This window comes from Pholis gunnellus (assembly GCF_910591455.1).
Source record: "Pholis gunnellus genome assembly, chromosome: 11".
Lineage (NCBI taxonomy): Eukaryota > Metazoa > Chordata > Actinopteri > Perciformes > Pholidae > Pholis > Pholis gunnellus.
Genome location: NC_136538.1, coordinates 24,384,544 through 24,404,543, shown reverse-complemented (window position 1 = coordinate 24,404,543; position 20,000 = coordinate 24,384,544). Strand labels below are relative to the sequence as shown.

General features: G+C 38.1%; 3 protein-coding genes across 3 annotated transcripts in view; 2 read left to right on the top strand and 1 right to left on the bottom strand.

Annotated features, from left to right (window-relative positions):
- Positions 1-1,502, top strand: part of nphp1 (nephronophthisis 1) — a gene marked incomplete at its 3' end in the record, with an annotated part of 7,639 nt that extends 6,137 nt beyond the window's left edge. Inside the window, exons 18-20 of the mRNA XM_079168531.1 lie at positions 444-517; positions 1,053-1,097; positions 1,248-1,502. Coding sequence (XP_079024657.1) covers positions 444-517; positions 1,053-1,097; positions 1,248-1,502 — 374 coding nt within the window. The remainder of the gene's footprint in view (positions 1-443; positions 518-1,052; positions 1,098-1,247) is intronic.
- A 5,235-nt stretch (positions 1,503-6,737) lies between these two features.
- LOC306702767 (myelin and lymphocyte protein-like) lies at positions 6,738-15,506 on the top strand. The gene is made up of 4 exons (XM_079168443.1): positions 6,738-6,858; positions 12,815-12,979; positions 13,730-13,867; positions 14,296-15,506. Exons 1-4 carry the CDS (start codon positions 6,772-6,774, stop codon positions 14,368-14,370), a joined length of 465 nt encoding a protein of 154 aa, XP_079024569.1. The 5' UTR covers positions 6,738-6,771; the 3' UTR covers positions 14,371-15,506.
- A 4,318-nt stretch (positions 15,507-19,824) lies between these two features.
- mrps5 (mitochondrial ribosomal protein S5) overlaps positions 19,825-20,000 on the bottom strand; it is an 11,457-nt gene continuing 11,281 nt past the window's right edge. The window contains exon 12 of the mRNA XM_079168939.1: positions 19,825-20,000. This exon is cut by the window's right edge and continues 332 nt beyond it. The gene's annotated coding sequence lies outside the window, so the exon portion shown is untranslated.

The following is a 20,000-nucleotide window of genomic DNA, read 5'->3' as shown; positions in this document are numbered from 1 at the left end:
CAGATATTCTCCTGGTTTACGAGGACGTCAGATATTCTCATGGTTTAAGAGGACAACGTCAGATATTCTCATGGTTTACGAGGACGTCAGATATTCATGGTTTATGAGGACAACGTCAGATATTCTCATGGTTTACGAGGACAACATCAGATATTCTCCTGTTCATGAGGACGTCAGATATTCTCCTGGTTTAAGAGGACAACGTCAGATATTGTCATGGTTTACGAGGACGTCAGATATTCGTCAGATATTCTCATGGTTTACGAGGACGTCAGATATTCTCATGGTTTATGAGGACAACGTCAGATATTCATGGTTTATGAGGACAACATCAGATATTCTCATGGTTTATGAGGACAACTTCAGATATTCATGGTTTCTGAGGACGACGTCAGATATTCTCATGGTTTATGAGGACGGCGTCACATTCTCTCTGTTTTCAGATCTGATCTTCAGTCCTGTTCTTTCTACCTTCCCTGAGCTGCTGGACCAGCCGGACCTGCTGGATGCTCTCAGGGTCAGTAGTTATAATATAGTTATTAATAATTATATATGAACAAAATGCATTCACCATTATTCATGCTAAAAAAACCCCATCTGTATTTCCTCCATGAAATCATTCCTGCTAAATTAAGACGCTTTTGAAACAGGATCCAGAGTTAAATTGTCTGAGCAGTCAGTTTTAACTTTAACCTTCACAGATTATTTTGTCTGTTAGACGTTATAAAGTAACTCTTATCTGTCAAACAACAGAGGATTCTTATAACACTCCAGTGATACTTTTCGTAAACTTGGCTTTAAAAAAGGACCCGTTTTATCCGCCTTGCTCTCAAATTTATGCCAAAAATATTATTATAGGCAAATCTTATTGTGTGTAATTTAAAATGACAGAAATGAAATCTTTCCAGGGTTCAGAACTCCTCAGTGTGACACATCTTATCTGTTTCACACAGACATCCTAAATACATTCATTACATTCACAAAACAACACTCACTCAATAAAACCTGTGCTCAATATTAAAATAAATATAAGAGGTGTGTTCTTCTTTCAGAGGGTCTGGAGGGACGCTGAGAACAACATGAGCAGAGCTCAGAAGGTGTGTGTGTGTGAGTTTGTGTGTGTGTATGTGATACCAGTAATAACCTCTAGAGGGAGCTGACAGTCTGAGTAACCTGATAGTTTTTCCTCCACCATGTTTCTCTAACTGCTATCACCTATCTGAACTCTTCCTCTCCTGTGTCTTTAGAGAGACTCGTCCTTCTTAAAACACGAGTTCCTCAAAGTCTACACGTCCTCCGTGTACTTCCTCCTCCACTCTCCCTCGCTGCCCCGCCACCGCTGGGCCGACCCGCCTTCAGAGGAGCAGAGGGCCCGAATCATCTACGCCGCCAGAGAACCCGGTGAACCCGCGGGCCTAGAGGTGTTTGTGGACGCCACGCGTCAACATCTGGCCTTCGACATCACAGAGCTGACATTTGACCTCCTCCGTGTGGCGCGGTAGAGAGGGAGGTCCAGTTAGAGGAGGATCATCTTTATATTTAATGTGTAATACTTGTTGGTTATAGGTCTGTTTGTTGGGATTTGTTGGGATTTGTTGTCTCTACGAATGAAGTGATTGAAGTGAACTCTTAAACAGGTTACAGTAAAACATGAGACACATTTCTGTAATAAGAGAACCAAAAGTGACATTATTAGCATGTTTTTATGCTGCTAGTTATTGTTCTATTTTCTAATAAACATATTTTTTCAACTGACTGAGCTGTTGCATTCATCCAATTAACATAAACTAGAATTAAGAGACTCGATGAAATGTGATGGACTTTTTACAGAAGAGAGAGACACACCACGTTATCCTGGCTTACTCCAGCCTGAAAGATAGTAGCACCACACCAGGGAATGCTTCTCAGCAAACAGAAACCACGGTGAGAGAGTACAGGTAGACACACACACTCACTCACACACAGGCCATGTCCTATGAGAGCTAAAGATTCATTGCAGTCTGGACGGAAAAAGAAATAGACAGATTAGATTATCTTGATCTCCTAATGACTGTGATGCTGTGAGACGATGCTAAAGAGGACTCATATCCTTTACTCCTACAGACATTCATGTAAGGACGACGTTACAATCATGTTAAATATCATTTAAGTTCATTAAACGTCACCAGTTACTGACAGATTTTGTTATGGATATTCATGGTCACCAGAGAATAATGTAGTTATCATGGGGATCCCTCATCCTTCCATCAAGTGTCACCCATTAGTTCAACAATAGTGTGTGTGTATGCGTGTGTGTGTGCGTGTGTGTGTATGTGTGTTTGTGTGCAGTGTAGAGTTACAGCGTACACAGAAGTTAATAATTGCTGAGCTGTGGTCTTTTTATAGCCGGTATAAAAGCAGCAGAGCAGTGAGAGGCTGCATCAGTCTGAGCGGCTCAGGTCAGACTTCAGGTTGTGTTTTCACATTAAGATCAATCACAACAATAATATAACAGTATATGTGATTAATTATGATTATTATAACTGTGAGCTTAAAAACATGGAAATCAAACAGCCTCAATGTTTATAAGAGTTGAACGTTACTTAATCCTGAGTCATGACCTTCAAAAATCTACTTTTAAAAAGGAATTCATTATCTGTTTTAACGGACAGATTATTTCTAACGTGGCCCTCGTGATGTAAAGATGTTAAGAAATGATTCAGTTCAACAAAACACAACTTCACAACGTCCCCCTGTTTCTAGTCTGTATGCTATGCTAAGCTAACCAGCAGCTGTTGGTAGCTTTAAACTTACAGACGTGACATCTTCTCTTCCGGCTCGACAGCGAATAAGATCGTCTCCCAAAATCCTTCAAGAGAGTAGAACTCCACGTGTTTGTGTTTCTTATGTGGAGCAAAAGACTTTCACCTTCAAGGGAAACTTCACAAAAACACTTTTAAATTATTCTGCTCGAGTTGTGAGATTAAATGTTTTCATTTATTTATTTTAAAGAGATACACGTTTTCTTCAAGTATCAAAACTAACAAAATATTTATTTAACCCTAAAACTAACTCACGTTTAACCCACAACACACACACACACGGACACACACACGATATCCTGCATATCTTGTATTCCCACATTCCAGCGCTGTTGCCATGGCGATGGTGCCCGTGGCGACCAGACAGCGTTGTTGTCTAGGTAACATGATATCATGAAGGAAGCAAAAGTAACTTTTAATAACTTCACTTTCAAACCTCAGAGGTTGAATAATATCTTACTGAGATTGTGATGATTTTACAGATGATTCATATTTCATATCATGTTCATAAACGGACCAACGTGAGCTCAGGTAGACGAGTAGTGAACCTGAAATATCACTTTAAGTCCAGTAACGTTAAGATTAATTACACGAATACACTGAATTTGAGTATTTTAATAATTCTGTTCTTGTTGTGTTACAGAGAGCAGGAGCTGAGAGGAGAACGATGGACAAACATTCAGCAACCGTAGCTTTGAATTAAGACATTAGTCCATTTGTTATATCTCCATTTGACCATCCTGTACTTCAGGTTACAGTTACATTAACTCTCATCATTATAAAGCCTTTACTAATAAGACAACCAGTAGTTTATATATAAATATAAAGTATATAAAGTATGTGCACATGTGTTACTGCAAGTTAATAAACACATTTGTTTTGCTGTCTTGATTTGATTTCCTCTGCCTTATATGCAATATATGTATCTGTAAATATATATGTATGTGTGAATGAAATAAAATAAAGTTATTGATAAATACAGTTTTAATTACAAGAACTATAACTGATTGAAAATTAGTTATTTAACATAGTAACTGATTTAATTAACTGATTATTAATTTAGAAAAACAATATTATGAAAAAGATTTATGAATTTATTATTGAATATATGATAAAAAACTAATTAAAACACTAAACTAAAACCTTTAAAGTATATATACTGAAAAGGTTTTAGTTTAATGTATTTGTGTAAATATACATATTTATAATCCTGTTGAGCAGGGATTATATATATATACACTATAAATGTATATATATATATACTACAAATATATAAATATTTATAGTATATATATATATATATATATATATATGCTATATTGAGACACAACTACAGAAACATGTCGACTCAGATCTGTGGTATGTATCCGTTTGTCCTCCTGATGCTGTTTATATCCTGATAAATTATTATTATTTTATATTTAAAGCTTTTGAGCTAAGAGTGAGACAAACATTTATTAATATAAACATTAAATAATTAGGTTGATGGAGATGGAATAAAAAAATATATATATATTAAATAAATTAACAGAGCATGACATAAAGATATAACGTAATATAATGTTGGTAAAGTATGTGTGTCTCCTGAGGTCAGATCACCTGGAACCAGCAGCAGCATATATTTGTGTTTTATTTTTTTTTATATGGATAACAAATGTGTGCTTTTTAACATAAAGAATTTAAAAGACAATGCATTCTTTATCATTGTGTGTGTGTAACGACACCTGACGCTGACAAACAGCCTTTTTTATTTTGACAGAGCCAACAAGGGGTTCCCATGGAAGTGTGTGTGTGTGTGTGTGTTTGTGTGTGTATGTGTGTGCGTTGTAACCAGATCCACTGTGGAGGAGGTTGTCTAAGGTGTGTCTCTCTGAACACAACGTACACTACCTCAAGAAAAACAGAAGTTTGAAACAGGAAACTGGTTCAAAATGTTGTTAAAACAGAATCTCCAAACATTTCAGGAACCATCATTTTATTTCTGTATGTATAAACTATGAAGCGTGGTGTAAAATATATATATAATGTAAAACTTGGTAACAGTAGAAATCCCATGTTTTTTCATTACCCTGTTTTCTCAGAATCAAACATATGAAAGCACAGAACACATTATAAATATATAATTTAAGGTCATTTGGACTTTTTATTTGAATGAATAAGAAAAAAAAGTTGTTGGTGCAGCTTTAGTGGCACGGCATTAAACATTTATACATGTACAGATGAAACAAAAATAGATGAAGATATTAATTCAGCATTAATGCTGATATGTTCATGATATGTCCTGGCTGTTTGCTTTAGAACTCGCAAGACAAGTTTTAATTTGTGAGGATTACTTCATCAGCATATTAATGATTTAAAATGCAAATTTAATTGGAAGGCGTGGTCATCGAACTGGTTATCCCTCCAAACAGAATAAATACAGCTGAATAAACTTAACAAAATAAAAGACATTTCTGCTTTTTGTTCCAAAGTGTTTAAACTGACTCCATCATCAGAAGAACATACTCCTCCCCCATCAAACCTCTGGTTGTTGTCGCTGACCTTTATCTCCACAGCCACAGAGGATCTCCAGACCTCCCTGACCTGAAGCCTTAAGAGGTTGACTCAAGGCGTGACTGCAGAACAAAGCAACGTGAACGCTGCTTTTACTGGATGACTCACAGCTCTGTGGTTCCTTTTTAAAAAGGCCCGTTAGCTCAAATCTGAAGGCAGTCAGTCAGTAACGAACCTCAAACGCACCTTCCTAACCTTTCTGATGTGGAGTTGTAGCTCGTTGTCTCCAGTAAAACACTTATTTTGTTCTCCTCTAAAGTACAACAAAAGTACATAAAAAAGTATTTATACAGAAGTACAAGTGTCTTATTGTTATTATGAAAGCTGTCACACACACAGTACAAAAGTGACGTACAGTATGTTAAATGTAACATAAATGTGTGTGTGCATGTTGTGTGTCAGTAACTTCCTGCAGGTTGGATCAGTTCTTTTCAGGAAAACTACAGTTGAACAGCTGATCAATTTTAATCCAGCGGCTCCCTTCCTCTCTCTCCAAGTGCATGTTTGTGCATGTTTGTCCTCACCCATCTTCCTACAAACCTAACCGAAACCTTCCCTCCCTGCATTTATCTCGGCCGCTAAAAGATTTACATTTTTTAACGGTTTTTAAAACGTCATAAAAAACTTTAAATAAAATTATAAACAATACCATTTTTAGTTCATAATTTTATTCAAGTGCAGGCTGATAAAAATAAAAAAGATGAGATTATGATTAAACAACTTTGTACTTAGTTAGGTTTAGACAACTAAACTACTCAGTTAGGTTTAGACAACTAAACTACTTAGTTAGGTTTAGACAACTAAACTACTTAGTTAGGTTTAGACAACTAAACTACTCAGTTAGGTTTAGACAACTAAACTACTCAGTTAGGTTTAGACAACTAAACTACTTAGTTAGGTTTAGACAACTAAACTACTCAGTTAGGTTTAGACAACTAAACTACTCAGTTAGGTTTAGACAACTAAACTACTCAGTTAGGTTTAGACAACTACTTAGTTAGATTTTGGAAAAGATTGTCGTTTGGGTTAAAATAACTACAGTTATTTAAATCAATGTTGACTTCTTGTTTCACACAGGGAACAACAGCGTATCTTCTGGAGGAAGCTCCTCTTACATCCCACATCAGTGCTCCATTAGTTGCCTCACAATCACTTTTTTTGTATGTGCATTTAAATAGGTGGTTGCCATTTAAACACACACACACACACACACACACACACGATATAAACATGTGGGCAGACTCACAGCCTGCACAAACAAAAGCACCTGTTGAACTGGAAGTTTCCAGCAGAGGAATGGATGGGGAGGAGGAAGAGGAGGAGGAAGAGGAGACCGCCTTTAAAAGGCAGATTAAAACCAGTTACACATCTCATTCAGGGAGAAAAGCACACACGCACACACACAGCGCTCTGGACTATGGCCTCCACCACCTCGGGTGATTTCCTGCCCTCAGGCGGCAGAATCTTCACCTCCATTCCTGACATCTTCTTCATCCCCGAGTTTGTGAGTTTCTGCTCATCTTGATATCTTTCATTTTTTTATTCTCTCCATCTTTACCCATCTGAGACTTTTTAAATCTCTCTTTTATCCGCCTGCCATTGCTAACCCACTCAAGTCGGCACCATTTAGATATTAGGATCTTGCTTCTGCCTCTTCATCATCATCATCATCATCACACTAATCCTAACACACACACATATTCAGGATGCTGTGGTCAGAGATGTTGATTGCTGTGTGTGTGTTTGTGTGTGTACTTGAATATTAGTACTAATACCACGATGTAAAACAAGTTAAAGTCCAGCATTTACAAGTGCAAGTACAGTACAAAGTATTACATAAGAGGACAAGTCAAGGTACTCACTGTGAATAATGTTTAACGTGAAGCTATAATTTTAAGTAATGCAAAACATGCAAATGTGCAGTCAGCGTTCCACGATGTCAACACACACACACACACACACACACACACACACACACACAATGATGGCTAGTATACAACATTACAGACAAAAAGGGCGTTGAGTAAGACCTGAACTCCCACACAGACACTCACTTCTTTGTGCCTCATTATATTCAGACCTGTGATGAAACACTCGGCCGTCCACACACACAACAGATAAAATCTTCTGATGGATATTCCACTCCACACGCAGCAAACGTCAAAGAGTTATCAGATCCCTCCTGTTTACTGTGTGGACAGACGTTATGAAAAGGCTTATGGAAATGTAAAATGTATATGTTTGATTTTGGTTCACAGGCAAATTTAAAACACAAAGTTTGGATGGAAATGGACAGGCCAGTATTATCCGCTGATGTCATCACATAAATCATGTTTTTTTGGAACAACTCTTTTTAAAATATTTCCTATTAATGATGCGTACTGTCGTGTCGCTGAGAGAAAACTTGGCAACCAGTCGGTTTGTTGTTCCCAAAAGGAACTAACACAGGTTGTCAACGCGACGGGAAAACAGCAAGCAGAACAGGTTTTTAGCAGCAAATGGAAAAAAAAGAAATTATGAAAAGACATTTTGACAGAAGTCAGTATATGTTTAAGTATTCTATCAGAGGTGTGTGATGCTGTAGCTTTACTGTAATACATAAATAATTCTTCTAAAATGCAAAAATATATATTTTCTCTCGATACAAAGACTTATAAAAAGAAACAATTAAAAGTGTGTGTAATGAGTCATTCCCATACAACTAATGTCATTCTCAACACGTGGTTAACAAAACAAATACGGAATTAAATTACTTGGTTATGTTTTGTTAAAACATCTTGTTTTGGCTCAAAATGACTGCATTTGTTTAATTATTTAAGCTACGGTGATAAGTGAACATTGACTTGGTTCCACATGGGACACAAACAACGGTCTCCTGGGTGAAAGTCTGTTTGTTTGACTCCTGCTCCTTCTCATGTGGAGTCACACAAACTCTGATTAGAAACGAAACCAGGAAATACGTTTCGCTGGAAACGTAGCTGACTGTTACATCGTATGGAAAGTTTTACGTTTCAGGAGACCAGACTGCAACAATGTAGCAAGAAGCTAAAGCGTCGTCCTCGTGGTGATGCAACAATATCTGACATGCAACAGTTTGCAACAAAGTAACTTTTACTAACTCTACAAACTTTACGTGGGATGTAAAAACTATTTCCTGCTCGATTAAAAAAAAATACTCTTTGAAAGTTGGATCCAAAAATAAATGTCATGAAAGTACATTTCTATAACTGATGCATTTAATTAGTTTGACCTCTTTTTTTTTTATTATACATTTACAGAATCTTTTTTTTCATATTTTATATTATATGAATATTATAATCTTTAAAACTACAACATGTTTCAATTGTTTTTACTGATCTTGCAATGGCCGTTATCAACTTTTCACAATCTCACAATTAAGAGACAACATTTTAATGAAGGAATATGATATTATAGCTGCTGCAGATTAAATCTGTGTGACACAGGCGGAAAAACAGCTTGAGCTGCAGAGGGAGGTGTGAATCTAAACCTCTAAACAACGTTTATCTGCTGGCTCGGGTATTCTTTTCTGGCTGCTGGCCAGTTCTCCTTCTCATGATATAACCTGCTGATCAGGTTTGGAGAGGAACCGGTAATGTTTACACTCTGGTCAGATATATTATTTAATAAAGGGCAGGGAAAATATCTTCATGTGAACGTTGGATAAATAACTTCCATAATGTGAACGTTGGATAAATCCAGGTTCAAAGTTTCATGTTGTTGACATATTAGAGTTAAAACGTATTAAAGAGGGAATTTTATATTTCTTTGTATCACTCTATAAATCAGAAAATACTGTCAACAGATCTATTTCCTCCATGTTTTTAGTACTAAAATGTTGTATAAATGAGTGTGTGAGTGATGTGTGAACAAACCCCTCTGTGTGAACCTTCAGCACATAGAGAGGAGTGAACGTGTAGAGTTTGGTGTGTGTCAGAGCTGCTGAAGTGGAGATTTATCATCAGAGTCTGAGAACAAACTCATTGAGAGAAAACGTCCTTTAAAGAGACGTTTAGTTCATTACAGACATTTAGAGACTCTACAGGTGAAGAGTCAACACATGAACTCATAGAGATCACCATGAACCTTCACCACTTCATCACTCACACTAAGAGGAGGATTCTTTGTGTTACAACTTTTCTGTAATGTTATCTTTAAATATGCAAATTAGGCATTATCTAATGGTAACTTTTGGTGAATTAAGTAGAAACGTTTCCTTTCCTCTAGTCTGAAAGAAGACGAGTTATTAACGCTAATTGACTAAAAGTTGTTAGTTGATCAGTGCATTAACAACAAAGATTTGACTAAAATGTGGACATAAAAATGTTTAATGGTTTGTGACGAACATTGTTTTGACCACGTGAATCAACATTTTGACTTAAAGATAAAAAAAGATTAAAGATAGATATTTATTTGAATGGGCTGCATTCCAGTTCTCTCTCCCCTGGAATGTAAATGAATGTGTAGAGTTCCTCTGGTGAAGATAAGAGTAGTAGAGATAAGGCTGATAATGTTTTCACAGTAATGAACCGTGTTTGCTCTCCTCGGTTTCTCGTCATTGTGCTCGAGCTCCATCAGGTGTTTCGCTTTCATCGGAGGCTTGAGTTTAAGAGTCGAGACTTCTTATATAATTATAATAATCTCCCTGTTTTTGTTGCTAAAACTGTGAGAAAACAATTATAGAGCTTTAAAAAAATCATACATGCTACTGTAGTTGCTACTGCTAACATGCTAACAGACTTGATTTTTTTGTACAATTTCAAAAGAAGCCAAACTATCTTGAATATAACATCAGGGTTTTTCTGAATCAAACCGGTCAAACTCTTTTTGAACCAGGACAGATAATGTTTAGCATGTTTTTCATTTTTAAACATTATGAAAAGCTTCATATATCCAAAGACATTTAAAACAAATGTGATTTTTGTTGTGCTCAAACATACATATTTCAAAGTAATACTTTTTTTTACTCTTCATGTCATGTGGACAAACTTTATTTAAACCACAGAACTTCATTTGAAATTCTTCAATCACGGTTTCAAAGTTTCCAAAATAAAATCCACACGTACACATGTAGACTTAAAATGACGCATCGACTTGTTTTGAAGAAATAAATCAGTCAGTACAAGAACCAGAAAACCTCAACGTTTCTTAAAGGGGTCATTCGAGGTGAAAATCAGAGTTTGTGTTTGAATGAATGTGTCCGTGTAGAATAAATATCTGATCCACCTGCTGCTGGTTGGTTTGATTCTTCTTCATGTGGTCATGTTGAATGTTGGTCAGCTGGATTATGAATAGATGTGTCCTGACTTTGAACTCACCGCGTTGACTCAGCTGAGAGAAACCTGGTTTCACTGCATTTGTGAGGTCGGTTACCGAGAGTAGAAAAAAGGCACGTTTCACTTTGAATGACTGCTAGAGTTTAAGAATCAGGGCAGAAAAGTATAACTGAATAATTACAAATGGACACTGAATGAGCTGATGCAAAATGTATAATCCTGTTTACTTACTTGTTAAAGGTGTGACTGTTTGTTAAAGTATTACATGTCTATGTTTTTGCTTTTAGAGAATCCCACATAATATGTCCAAACTAACCAGAAAACCAACCTTTTAAAATGTCACATATGTCTCCATAGAGTCAGATGAAGAGCTGTTCACATAACCCTGACTATCTCACGAGTGCTATGAAAAGAGGAGAGGGCCTTTTGTTTGGTTTGCCATGAGTTCATGTGTTCAGTTCTGATCACTGAGAGGATGACAGCGTTTGTTTGCTGCTGCAGTAAATGTCCTCTCTAGAAGGCAACGCTGCTTGTGTGGGTCTGAATGTGTGTCTGCTCCTGCACACCTGATGCACATGAGGGCTTAATGCTGATTGACTGAGCCGTGAGGACACCTGTGAGGCCTGTATGTGTGTGTGGCGCCTTAACCTTAAGTTAGGACACAATAGACCCTTTTTTCCACTTCAACATGTTCAATTTATTCAAGGAGAAAGTCTTGCTGCGTCATGAAAATCAACACACGAGCGGCTTTTATCACAGAAACAAATGGTTCCATCTAGATGTCAAACAATGTTTGCAGAATGTTTGCCAAAGGAGGAGGAGAGACAAAAGACTGAAAGTACACCCAAGAGGGACAGCATTATGTTTGGCCCAATTCCAATCCGTTCTGTACGTCATCTCCTTCCACACTTCCACTCCGTTTACATGTTTTGCGTGGAGGGTCCGCCATGTTGTGTGTCATCCAAAACCAATTAGCAGAAAGAGGAAATGGGTTACCAAACCCTTCGACAGCGAGTCTACACTCTGACTGTGACTACCAGTATTAACCAGGCGGCAACCTTCGGTTCTTTAAAGTGAAGTCAAAGCTTCATGTGTTAAAGCTGCATTCTCTCTAATGACTCCTCTGGTTGTATAGAAGTCTATGAGAAAATGACTCTACTTCTCTCTTGATTTATTACCTCAGTAAACATTGTAAACATGAGTTTATGGTCTCAATCTCTAGTTTCAAGTCTTCTTCAATACAGCATGATGTTCATTTAGTAGATGATGGTCCATTTAGAGTCACACAGACCATAAAGCAGGGGATGCTTTAGGGGCGGGGCTACCTTGTGATTGACAGGTCTCTACCAGAGACGTATACGGCGTCTCTACGTCACTCCTCCTCAGTCCAAATATGGTAACTTCAGTTTATCGGCTGCGAAAAAGCAAAGATGGCGACGGCTGTATTCCAAGATGGCGACCTCAAAATCACCGAACTCGAGGCTTCTTGTTTACAGCCTGGTACATACAACAGTGTTGGTCTCTGTAGCTTTTATAGCCGTTCATCACAACTGTACGGGGTACATTTTTATAAAACACACATTTAAATTTGTTTACATTTAAAGTTAGGCATAATTGAGGGCGTGGCCTCTTTGAGTGACTAGCTGCTAACTGTCTTTTTAGAGCATCACAACGGCTCTTCAGAAACCTCTGGGTTGCCAGTGAAAGCATTGGCTCACGTGTTCGACCAATCACGGTACACCTACATCGCTTGTTCTTGGAGAGAATCTACTCTGGAATAAGAGCTAAAAAAAAAAGTCACTAAAAATGGCTAACAATCTTTCCTTGTTCTTGCTCTGCGGAAACAATAATAATCGGGGTTCTTCGAACAAAGTTCTTAAAACTATCAAAAAGTTCCTCTGATCCAAAAATGATCACAGTGGAGCATTTAGCAGCTAAAAACACAGGTTTTTCCCCCAGAAGTTGGTGGAGGAGACCAAAAACAGAGCTAAAATCATGTGAAAAAAAAATTTACAACCTCCATTCAAGTGGAATAACTGGATGATGAGGTCTACAAAGTATTGGATTACCTCTGGTAATCCAATAATTGTTATTCTACATTATCATGTGACACTACATTTTATATTCCTCTCACCCCTTTCCTCCCTCACCCGTGTGGCCCTGCAGGTTTTCGGAGGTTTGGTGTGGATGCTGGTGGCGTCGACTGACGTCTTTCTGCCCAACCCTCTGGGCTGGGTGATGTTCGTGTCCGTCTTCTGCTTCGTGGTGACGACGATCTGGTTCTTCATCTTCCTCTGCGGAGCCAATCAGGGCAGCATCTGGCCCTCCCTGGTGAGACACGCCCACCGCCGTTTATCTGCCATTTAGATAGATGGCCAACTTTACACCAACATGTGCAACATTCCCATTAAACTAAACTGCGTTCTAGATTAAGTTTTGAAGGAAACGTATTTTAAGAGCCAAATTCTGAGCATTTACATGTTGAACTTTAATCAGAAGTGTTTCTACTTTGAATGTGATGTAATGTGCCGTCACTTTGGAGCCGCATGGTGTTGTTGTGGATTATGTTGTGCACCGAGTTGTGGATTAACTTGTATCATCTTTGTGTTGAGATAAACACCGGCATTTTTAGGAAGTAAATAATTTGTTTTCTCCAACTTGCACGATTGATTGTACTCATAAAACCCTTATTTTGCTTTCACGTCGGTGTGAGCTGTGTGCGTACGGGACCAGAAACATGCGTCTACTTGAAGTTTACATTCTGCTACAAGTTTTGAACGCTGCACGTGTTTTCTCCCAGAATACAATTTTGAACAGTTTGAAACACAAAACGCTACAAAACTGCTTGGTTCGGCTTGGTAAAGATACAAAACATTATGGTTTGGCTTCAAACGAAAAACAAAACTAAAATGCAACAAAAGTGCGTGATTCACACACATCCGCAGTTATTTTAAATGTATTTGTGTTCCGTCAATCCAGGACAAAAAATACGATTCTCTCGAAATGTAACAACAAAAATGTCCGCAGCATGCAGGAGCGGTGTATATCACCTTCATTCCTTCTTCCTCGTGTCTTTTTCAGGACGTGGGGTATCACTTCGTGGCGGTGGTTTTCTACCTCAGTGCAGCGGTGGAGCTGGCGTACGTCACCCTTCAGACAGGCCAGGTTGTGACCATATTTGGCCCCTTCAAAATCTACCGACTGAACATTGCTGCAGTGGTAATTCAAACACACACACACACACACACACACACACACACACACACACACACACACACAGATCCTATTTAAATATATACTACACTATTCTGATATGCTGTTACTCAATAAAACACTAATAAACAGCTTTTTGTGATTGTTCCAACTTAACCTGTGTTTATTAATTAATAAGAGAGAATGTGAATTTCTGAAAAAGTTATAAAGTTTGTGATATTATGTTCTTTACACACCGCGCTGTAGTATTTTTCAGAAGGAGGTGGATTTTTCTGCTAATAAAGGCATCAAGCAATCACGTTGTAAAACTTTATTACTCCTTTCAAAGGCAGCACAGACCAGATCCACTTCTGTTCATGAAGATAAGATCTCATCCAGCTGCTTTATGAGTTGTGAACCCACCTGTGTTCTTATCTCTCTGTGTGTGTTTTCAGGTGATGTCTTATGTGGCCACTCTGCTCTACTTCCTGCATACCATCTTCTCTGCCATTCGATGGAAGAGGTCCTAAAAAAAACCGAAACACAAACCAAGAAGAAGACCAAAAGGAGAAGAAACCAAGCTGACCAGCTGACCGGAACACCTTTTGTGTTTGTGCTCTTTTCTATGTTTTCAGCAGGACTAAGTATTGAATGAGTATTGATGAATGTTGATTGTTCTGGTTAGCGAGGTCGGCCTGAACATTATTACCCCACAATTTACTCTTGTCTTAATCTGAAAGGCAGCAGTTTGGTGACAAGAGTCTGTTCAAGTTCAAATTTTTCAGAAATAAAATATATAGTACAGAGTACAAGGAAGGACGATGAGAGTAAATAACTAATTCAAGGTATAGGAACAGGTATGACTACGTTTTTTACCAAACAAGAGAAACATCTTAAATGTTCATTTCACCCAAAATACAAAACAAAAACACAGCAAGACTATTTCTGAGGCAGAGCGTAGTTACAGTAAATATTGTTCACGGATTAATCACAGTAACAAGGACACATTTTTAAATCTGTCAGCACCAAAAGTCCAATTTTGAGTCCAATTTTGGTGAACAGCCTCAACCAACAAGTCTGTTTGGCATCCGGCCAAATTCAACACGAATATTTGGCTTCAGTCGCTCAGGTGTGACCGCGCCCTCTGACTTAACATCAGGTGAAATCAGTGGAGTGCCACTTTAAATATGATTGACCTGTTAGCTGATGAACTAGAGGACGTTCTGTGTCATTCATTGGTTACTTTACTCTGCAGGTAAAATGACCAACGACCCTCAAACACTTCCTGAGTTTCTTAACGTGTACACAATCTTGTTACAGATGCAGTAAACATTTCTAGAAATCAAAGTAACTTTAAGCATTTAATAAACTTAATAAATCATCTTTGGAGGTTTGCACCATTACAAAGAAACCTAACCCTGGAATATTTCAAAGACTTTATTTCCTGCTTGTTTTCTCCGTGTTTACGATGAACAAACGACGACTTTCTCTCTTTTTACTCAAATGTACGAGTTATATTTGGTCTTTTCTGAATGGCTCAGATGTCTTGCATGAATTTATGTTTCCACATGAGTTGTTATTTTCATTTGGGATGTAAATATTAAAATTATGTCCTTTTGCAGGTGTTTTTGGAATCTCCGATATTAAATAAATGAGTTCAAACGTCGTTGCTTTTTTCTGTTTGTTCAGACTTTTCTTTTCACCTCAGAGAGTCGGCAGGTCCAAGACGATCAACACGTTATACTCGATTCAGAGACAATAGAAGCCGTTTCCACCTGTTTCTCATTTAGATTCTCTCCATTCTGCATCACATCACTGTAATGTTCCTTTAAATGATGACAAAGAAGAATTCTGAATTTAAACTTGTATATTATGTGTATTATGTATATTATGTTGAGCTGCTTTATGGTATTTGCACTTGTAAATCTCAGCTTTTATTTAAAGGTTTTATTCTTCGTCTTGAGTTCTTTCTGACTGCTTCCTGTGATTAACAATCATTACATTCCTGAAATGACTTGAGCTTAAACATCCCAGAGAGCAGAGAGCAGACTGAGCGGTTAATCAACCCGTCAGGTGTTGGTTTCACATTCTGTAGCCTCGGGACACAAGTTCTACATCTTCCATAACGAACAAAGCTGTGACTGAAGAGGTGATGTAGTGGCTCCACACTCCAGAACTTTAACCATCTCTGCAAGTAAATATTAAAATCTACGGCACGTGAACTTATTGTTTGGGTTTTGCCTAATGGTCGTAAACAACACAGTGAACGTCAGTAAGATTCTCACCTTTCTTCTGTTATGTTTGCATCATTGTGTGGATTCAGAGCATCTGAATACACATTAGCCTTGAAATTAGCCCGACGTGTTATATATAAGAAAACACGTGTCATTCCGCTCGTTACATGAATACAGTCTTTTGGACACTTCTGTCTTCACAGTTGTGTTTATGAAATATCGTAAATGATTATGTTTGTGAAAAGATGAATAGTCAGGTGACTGTTGTCTCTCTGCTGGTATTTGACCACGAGTGACATCTTTCACATTTTAAATATTAATTCAAAATGTTTAAGATGTGAATTCAAAGTATCGGTGAGGTTGAAGTTGTTGAAATAATAACAAAAATGTCTTCAGCCATAAAGACAATCATAGATCCTGAAAATAGAAACTCAGATCAGCTCCTGTGTGCAGGAGGGGCTCATAAAGATGGTAGAACCCAGTGAGCTGGTTCTTCACTCCGTGACCCCCCCGAGGCTCAAACATTCCTCCTCAGTGTTTGTTTCACAGCAGCTCACTTGAGACGGAGGGTGTGTCTGCAGTTATAAAGCTCAGCTACACCTGCTGCTGCAGCGTTAGTTCAGAGGAGAGGGCCGAGGATTCTGGGTAGTGATGGCTGCCACCACTGCTCAGCCTACGGGGAGCCTGCCCAGCGGGCTGGGGATCTGCACCACGGCCCCGGATATATTTTACCTGCTGTGTGTGTGTGTGTGTGTGTGTGTGTGTGTGTGCGCGTGTGTGTCTGTGTGGTGGATGAGATGGCTGGTCAGATTCATAATGAAGGTTTTTTTACGGAGGTGTAGGGCCACTGGAAAGGGTGGACCCCACATTTGGGTGAAAAAAGTTCGGGCCCAGCAAAGGGGGAAAACAAGAATGTGTGTGTGTGTGTGTGTGTGTGTGTGTGTGTGTGTGTGTGTGTGTGTGTGTGTGTGTGTGTGTGTGTGTGGTGGATCAGATGGCTGGTCAGATTCATAATAAAGGTTTTAGACTCAATTGCATTTTTGTTTTTATTTTAATCTTTAAATTGAAAAAAATGTAATCAATAATTTCAAGAAATTGGTAAAAGTGATGTCATTTTTTAATACACTAGCTCAACATATAAATATATATATATAGATATATATATTTATACACTTTTGTTACCTTTATTACGTGTTATGGTCTTAAATCTAAAAACAGAGCCATCGCTCGCTTCCCTTTGTGATTCGTTATCAGACTTTAGTTTCTCTGCAGTAACTTTAAAGAAGTAAAATACTTTTCACTGATCTTTACATGTTTAAACGCTGCTATTGATCTTTTCTTTGTCATGTAGAATCAAAGTTAACCAATCGTCAGAACTTAAAGGATGATGAAGTGTATTTTTAAGCTTTTTCTTTCATTTTTGTATTCTCAAGATTAAAACAAGATACAAATGTAAACACAACTGAGTCCTGGTTTTATCCACTTCCTCTCTGAAACTATTCATTTAATCCACTTTGTTTTATTTAGAATTATTTTAAGTCTTATGTGGACTTTCAGCTCAATAAATTCAAACTGCTGTTAGAACACCTGCAACCCACAGTGTGTACTGAGATAGAAAGATATTCCAATATTAAACATTACCAATAACTAGCATACTATAATAGCATTGTGAAGTACAAAAAGCCAACATTCTTGATGTGGAAAGATGCCCGTAATTATTCACAAATTCACGTTTTTATCCAACAGAATATTCTGCAGAACTGAGCTCCAGTGGCGCAATCGGTCAGCGCGCGGTACTTATAAGACAGTACGCTGTGGAGTCATGCCGAGGTTGTGAGTTCAAGCCTCACCTGGAGCATTTATATAGTTTAATGGATTAATATTATCTAACGGCTGTATTCAGACCCCCATCGATGGACAGTAACAAACAATAGAAACTACATGAAACTCATCAGAAACAGAAAGTTCTACCGTGTTCCTGAATGTTTGGACGCTTCCTACTTTATGTTGGTTGAAATGCTGCAGAGCTTTAATTTGTACATGTATTATACTGTGTGTATTATACTGTGTGTATTATACTGTGTGTATTATACTGTGTATTATACTGTGTGTATTATACTGTGTGTATTATACTGTGTGTATTATACTGTGTGTAGAAATAGATTCCAGTGGTGATTAGAAAAAGACGGATGTAATCTGTGTTTAAAACATAAACGACATCCTGAAGGAAGCTTCCAGCTATTGTGTAGAGCTCTAGAATGATCTTATATTAGAGAAATTAATGTTGTGTTCACTGATTAGAAGATACTCTGGTTACTATTAAAGGAAGCAGCTGCTTTACATAAACAGGTAATATTAACACTGTTATCCATTAAACTATATAAATGCTCCAGGTGAGGCTTGAACTCACAACCTCGGCATGACTCCACAGCGTACTGTCTTATAAGTACCGCGCGCTGACCGATTGCGCCACTGGAGCTCAGTTCTGTGTTTCTTACGTATGATAATGGATCTGAACCTGTGATCACTTTAAGTGTGTGTGACGTTGCTGCTGGTGTGATACTGTGTCAGAATAAACACTCACATTCACATTCTGCTCCTCATAATGTTCCCTGCTCTTAGCTCATGTTTAGTGTTTCCTGTTTTATTTTGGTACTCTCCTCTCGCTTCACTTCCTGTCTTTTTTCCCGCCTGTTCTGATTGTCTGCCCCGCCCTGATTAGTTTCACCTGTCCCTCGTTAGCCCTGCACCTGTTCTCACCTCCTCATCAGTCTCTCACTGTTTGTGACGGCACGAGTGTGTCTTTAGCTCCTCTTGTGCTCGTTAAATAGTGCATAATCTGACACGAAGCAATGCACAAAGAGGTTGTATTTAATCACAGTTGTGTTTGGGCTGTAAGATAAGATAAGATAACATTTTCCTCAATTAGTCCGAGAGTGATAACATCTGCACCAGTGGAACAGGAATAGTGTGATAACATTAAAACCGCTCATGTTAGTGCACTAACTATGGATCTAGAGCCACGAGTGGATGAGCTTCAGACCACATTTTAGTTCAACTAGTTAAACAAACTGTTTCACAACCAAAGACGACCGTATTTCCACTGAATGCTGCATTTAACCCATTATATCATCAGTTCAAACGTGTACAGACAATTAGTCCATGATTTAAACATGTTAACACTGTGTTCTCCACTAAACCATATAAATGCTCCAGGTGAGGCTTGAACTCACAACCTCGGCATGACTCCACAGCGTACTGTCTTATAAGTACCGCACGCTGACCGATTGCGCCACTGGAGCTCAGTTCTGTGTTTCTTACGTATGATAATGGATCTGAACCTGTGATCACTTTAAGTGTGTGTGACGTTGTTTCTGGTATGATACAATAAGCCAGCACCGGGCACGTTGATATTTAAATGGAGGATTTGGCAAATGTTGAATCATCTTCATCTGAATATTCTGCAGAACTGAGCTCCAGTGGCGCAATCGGTCAGCGCGCGGTACTTATAAGACAGTACGCTGTGGAGTCATGCCGAGGTTGAGTTCAAGCCTCACCTGGAGCATTTATATGGTTTAGTGGAGAACAGTGTTAATATGACCTGTAGCTGAATCCATCAATGGACAACATTAATTAAAAAAGACAGACGTAATAATCGAGTCCCAGAGATGAAACACTTGTTGCTCATCAGGTTCAACATGTTGACTTAATGCTTTAGAGACACAGAAGGGACGGATCACACGCTTTCACAGAACTTAACTTTATTACATTCAGCAACAATTCAAGGTGGAAGAGGAAGTTACATAGAAAACAACATTGATGACATCACTGTGTGTATTATGTCAACGTGTAACATGTCTTTGGGTGACAAAACGATCTCAATCCACCAGATTTGGAGAGCAAACGTTCTTATTTGTCTCATATTT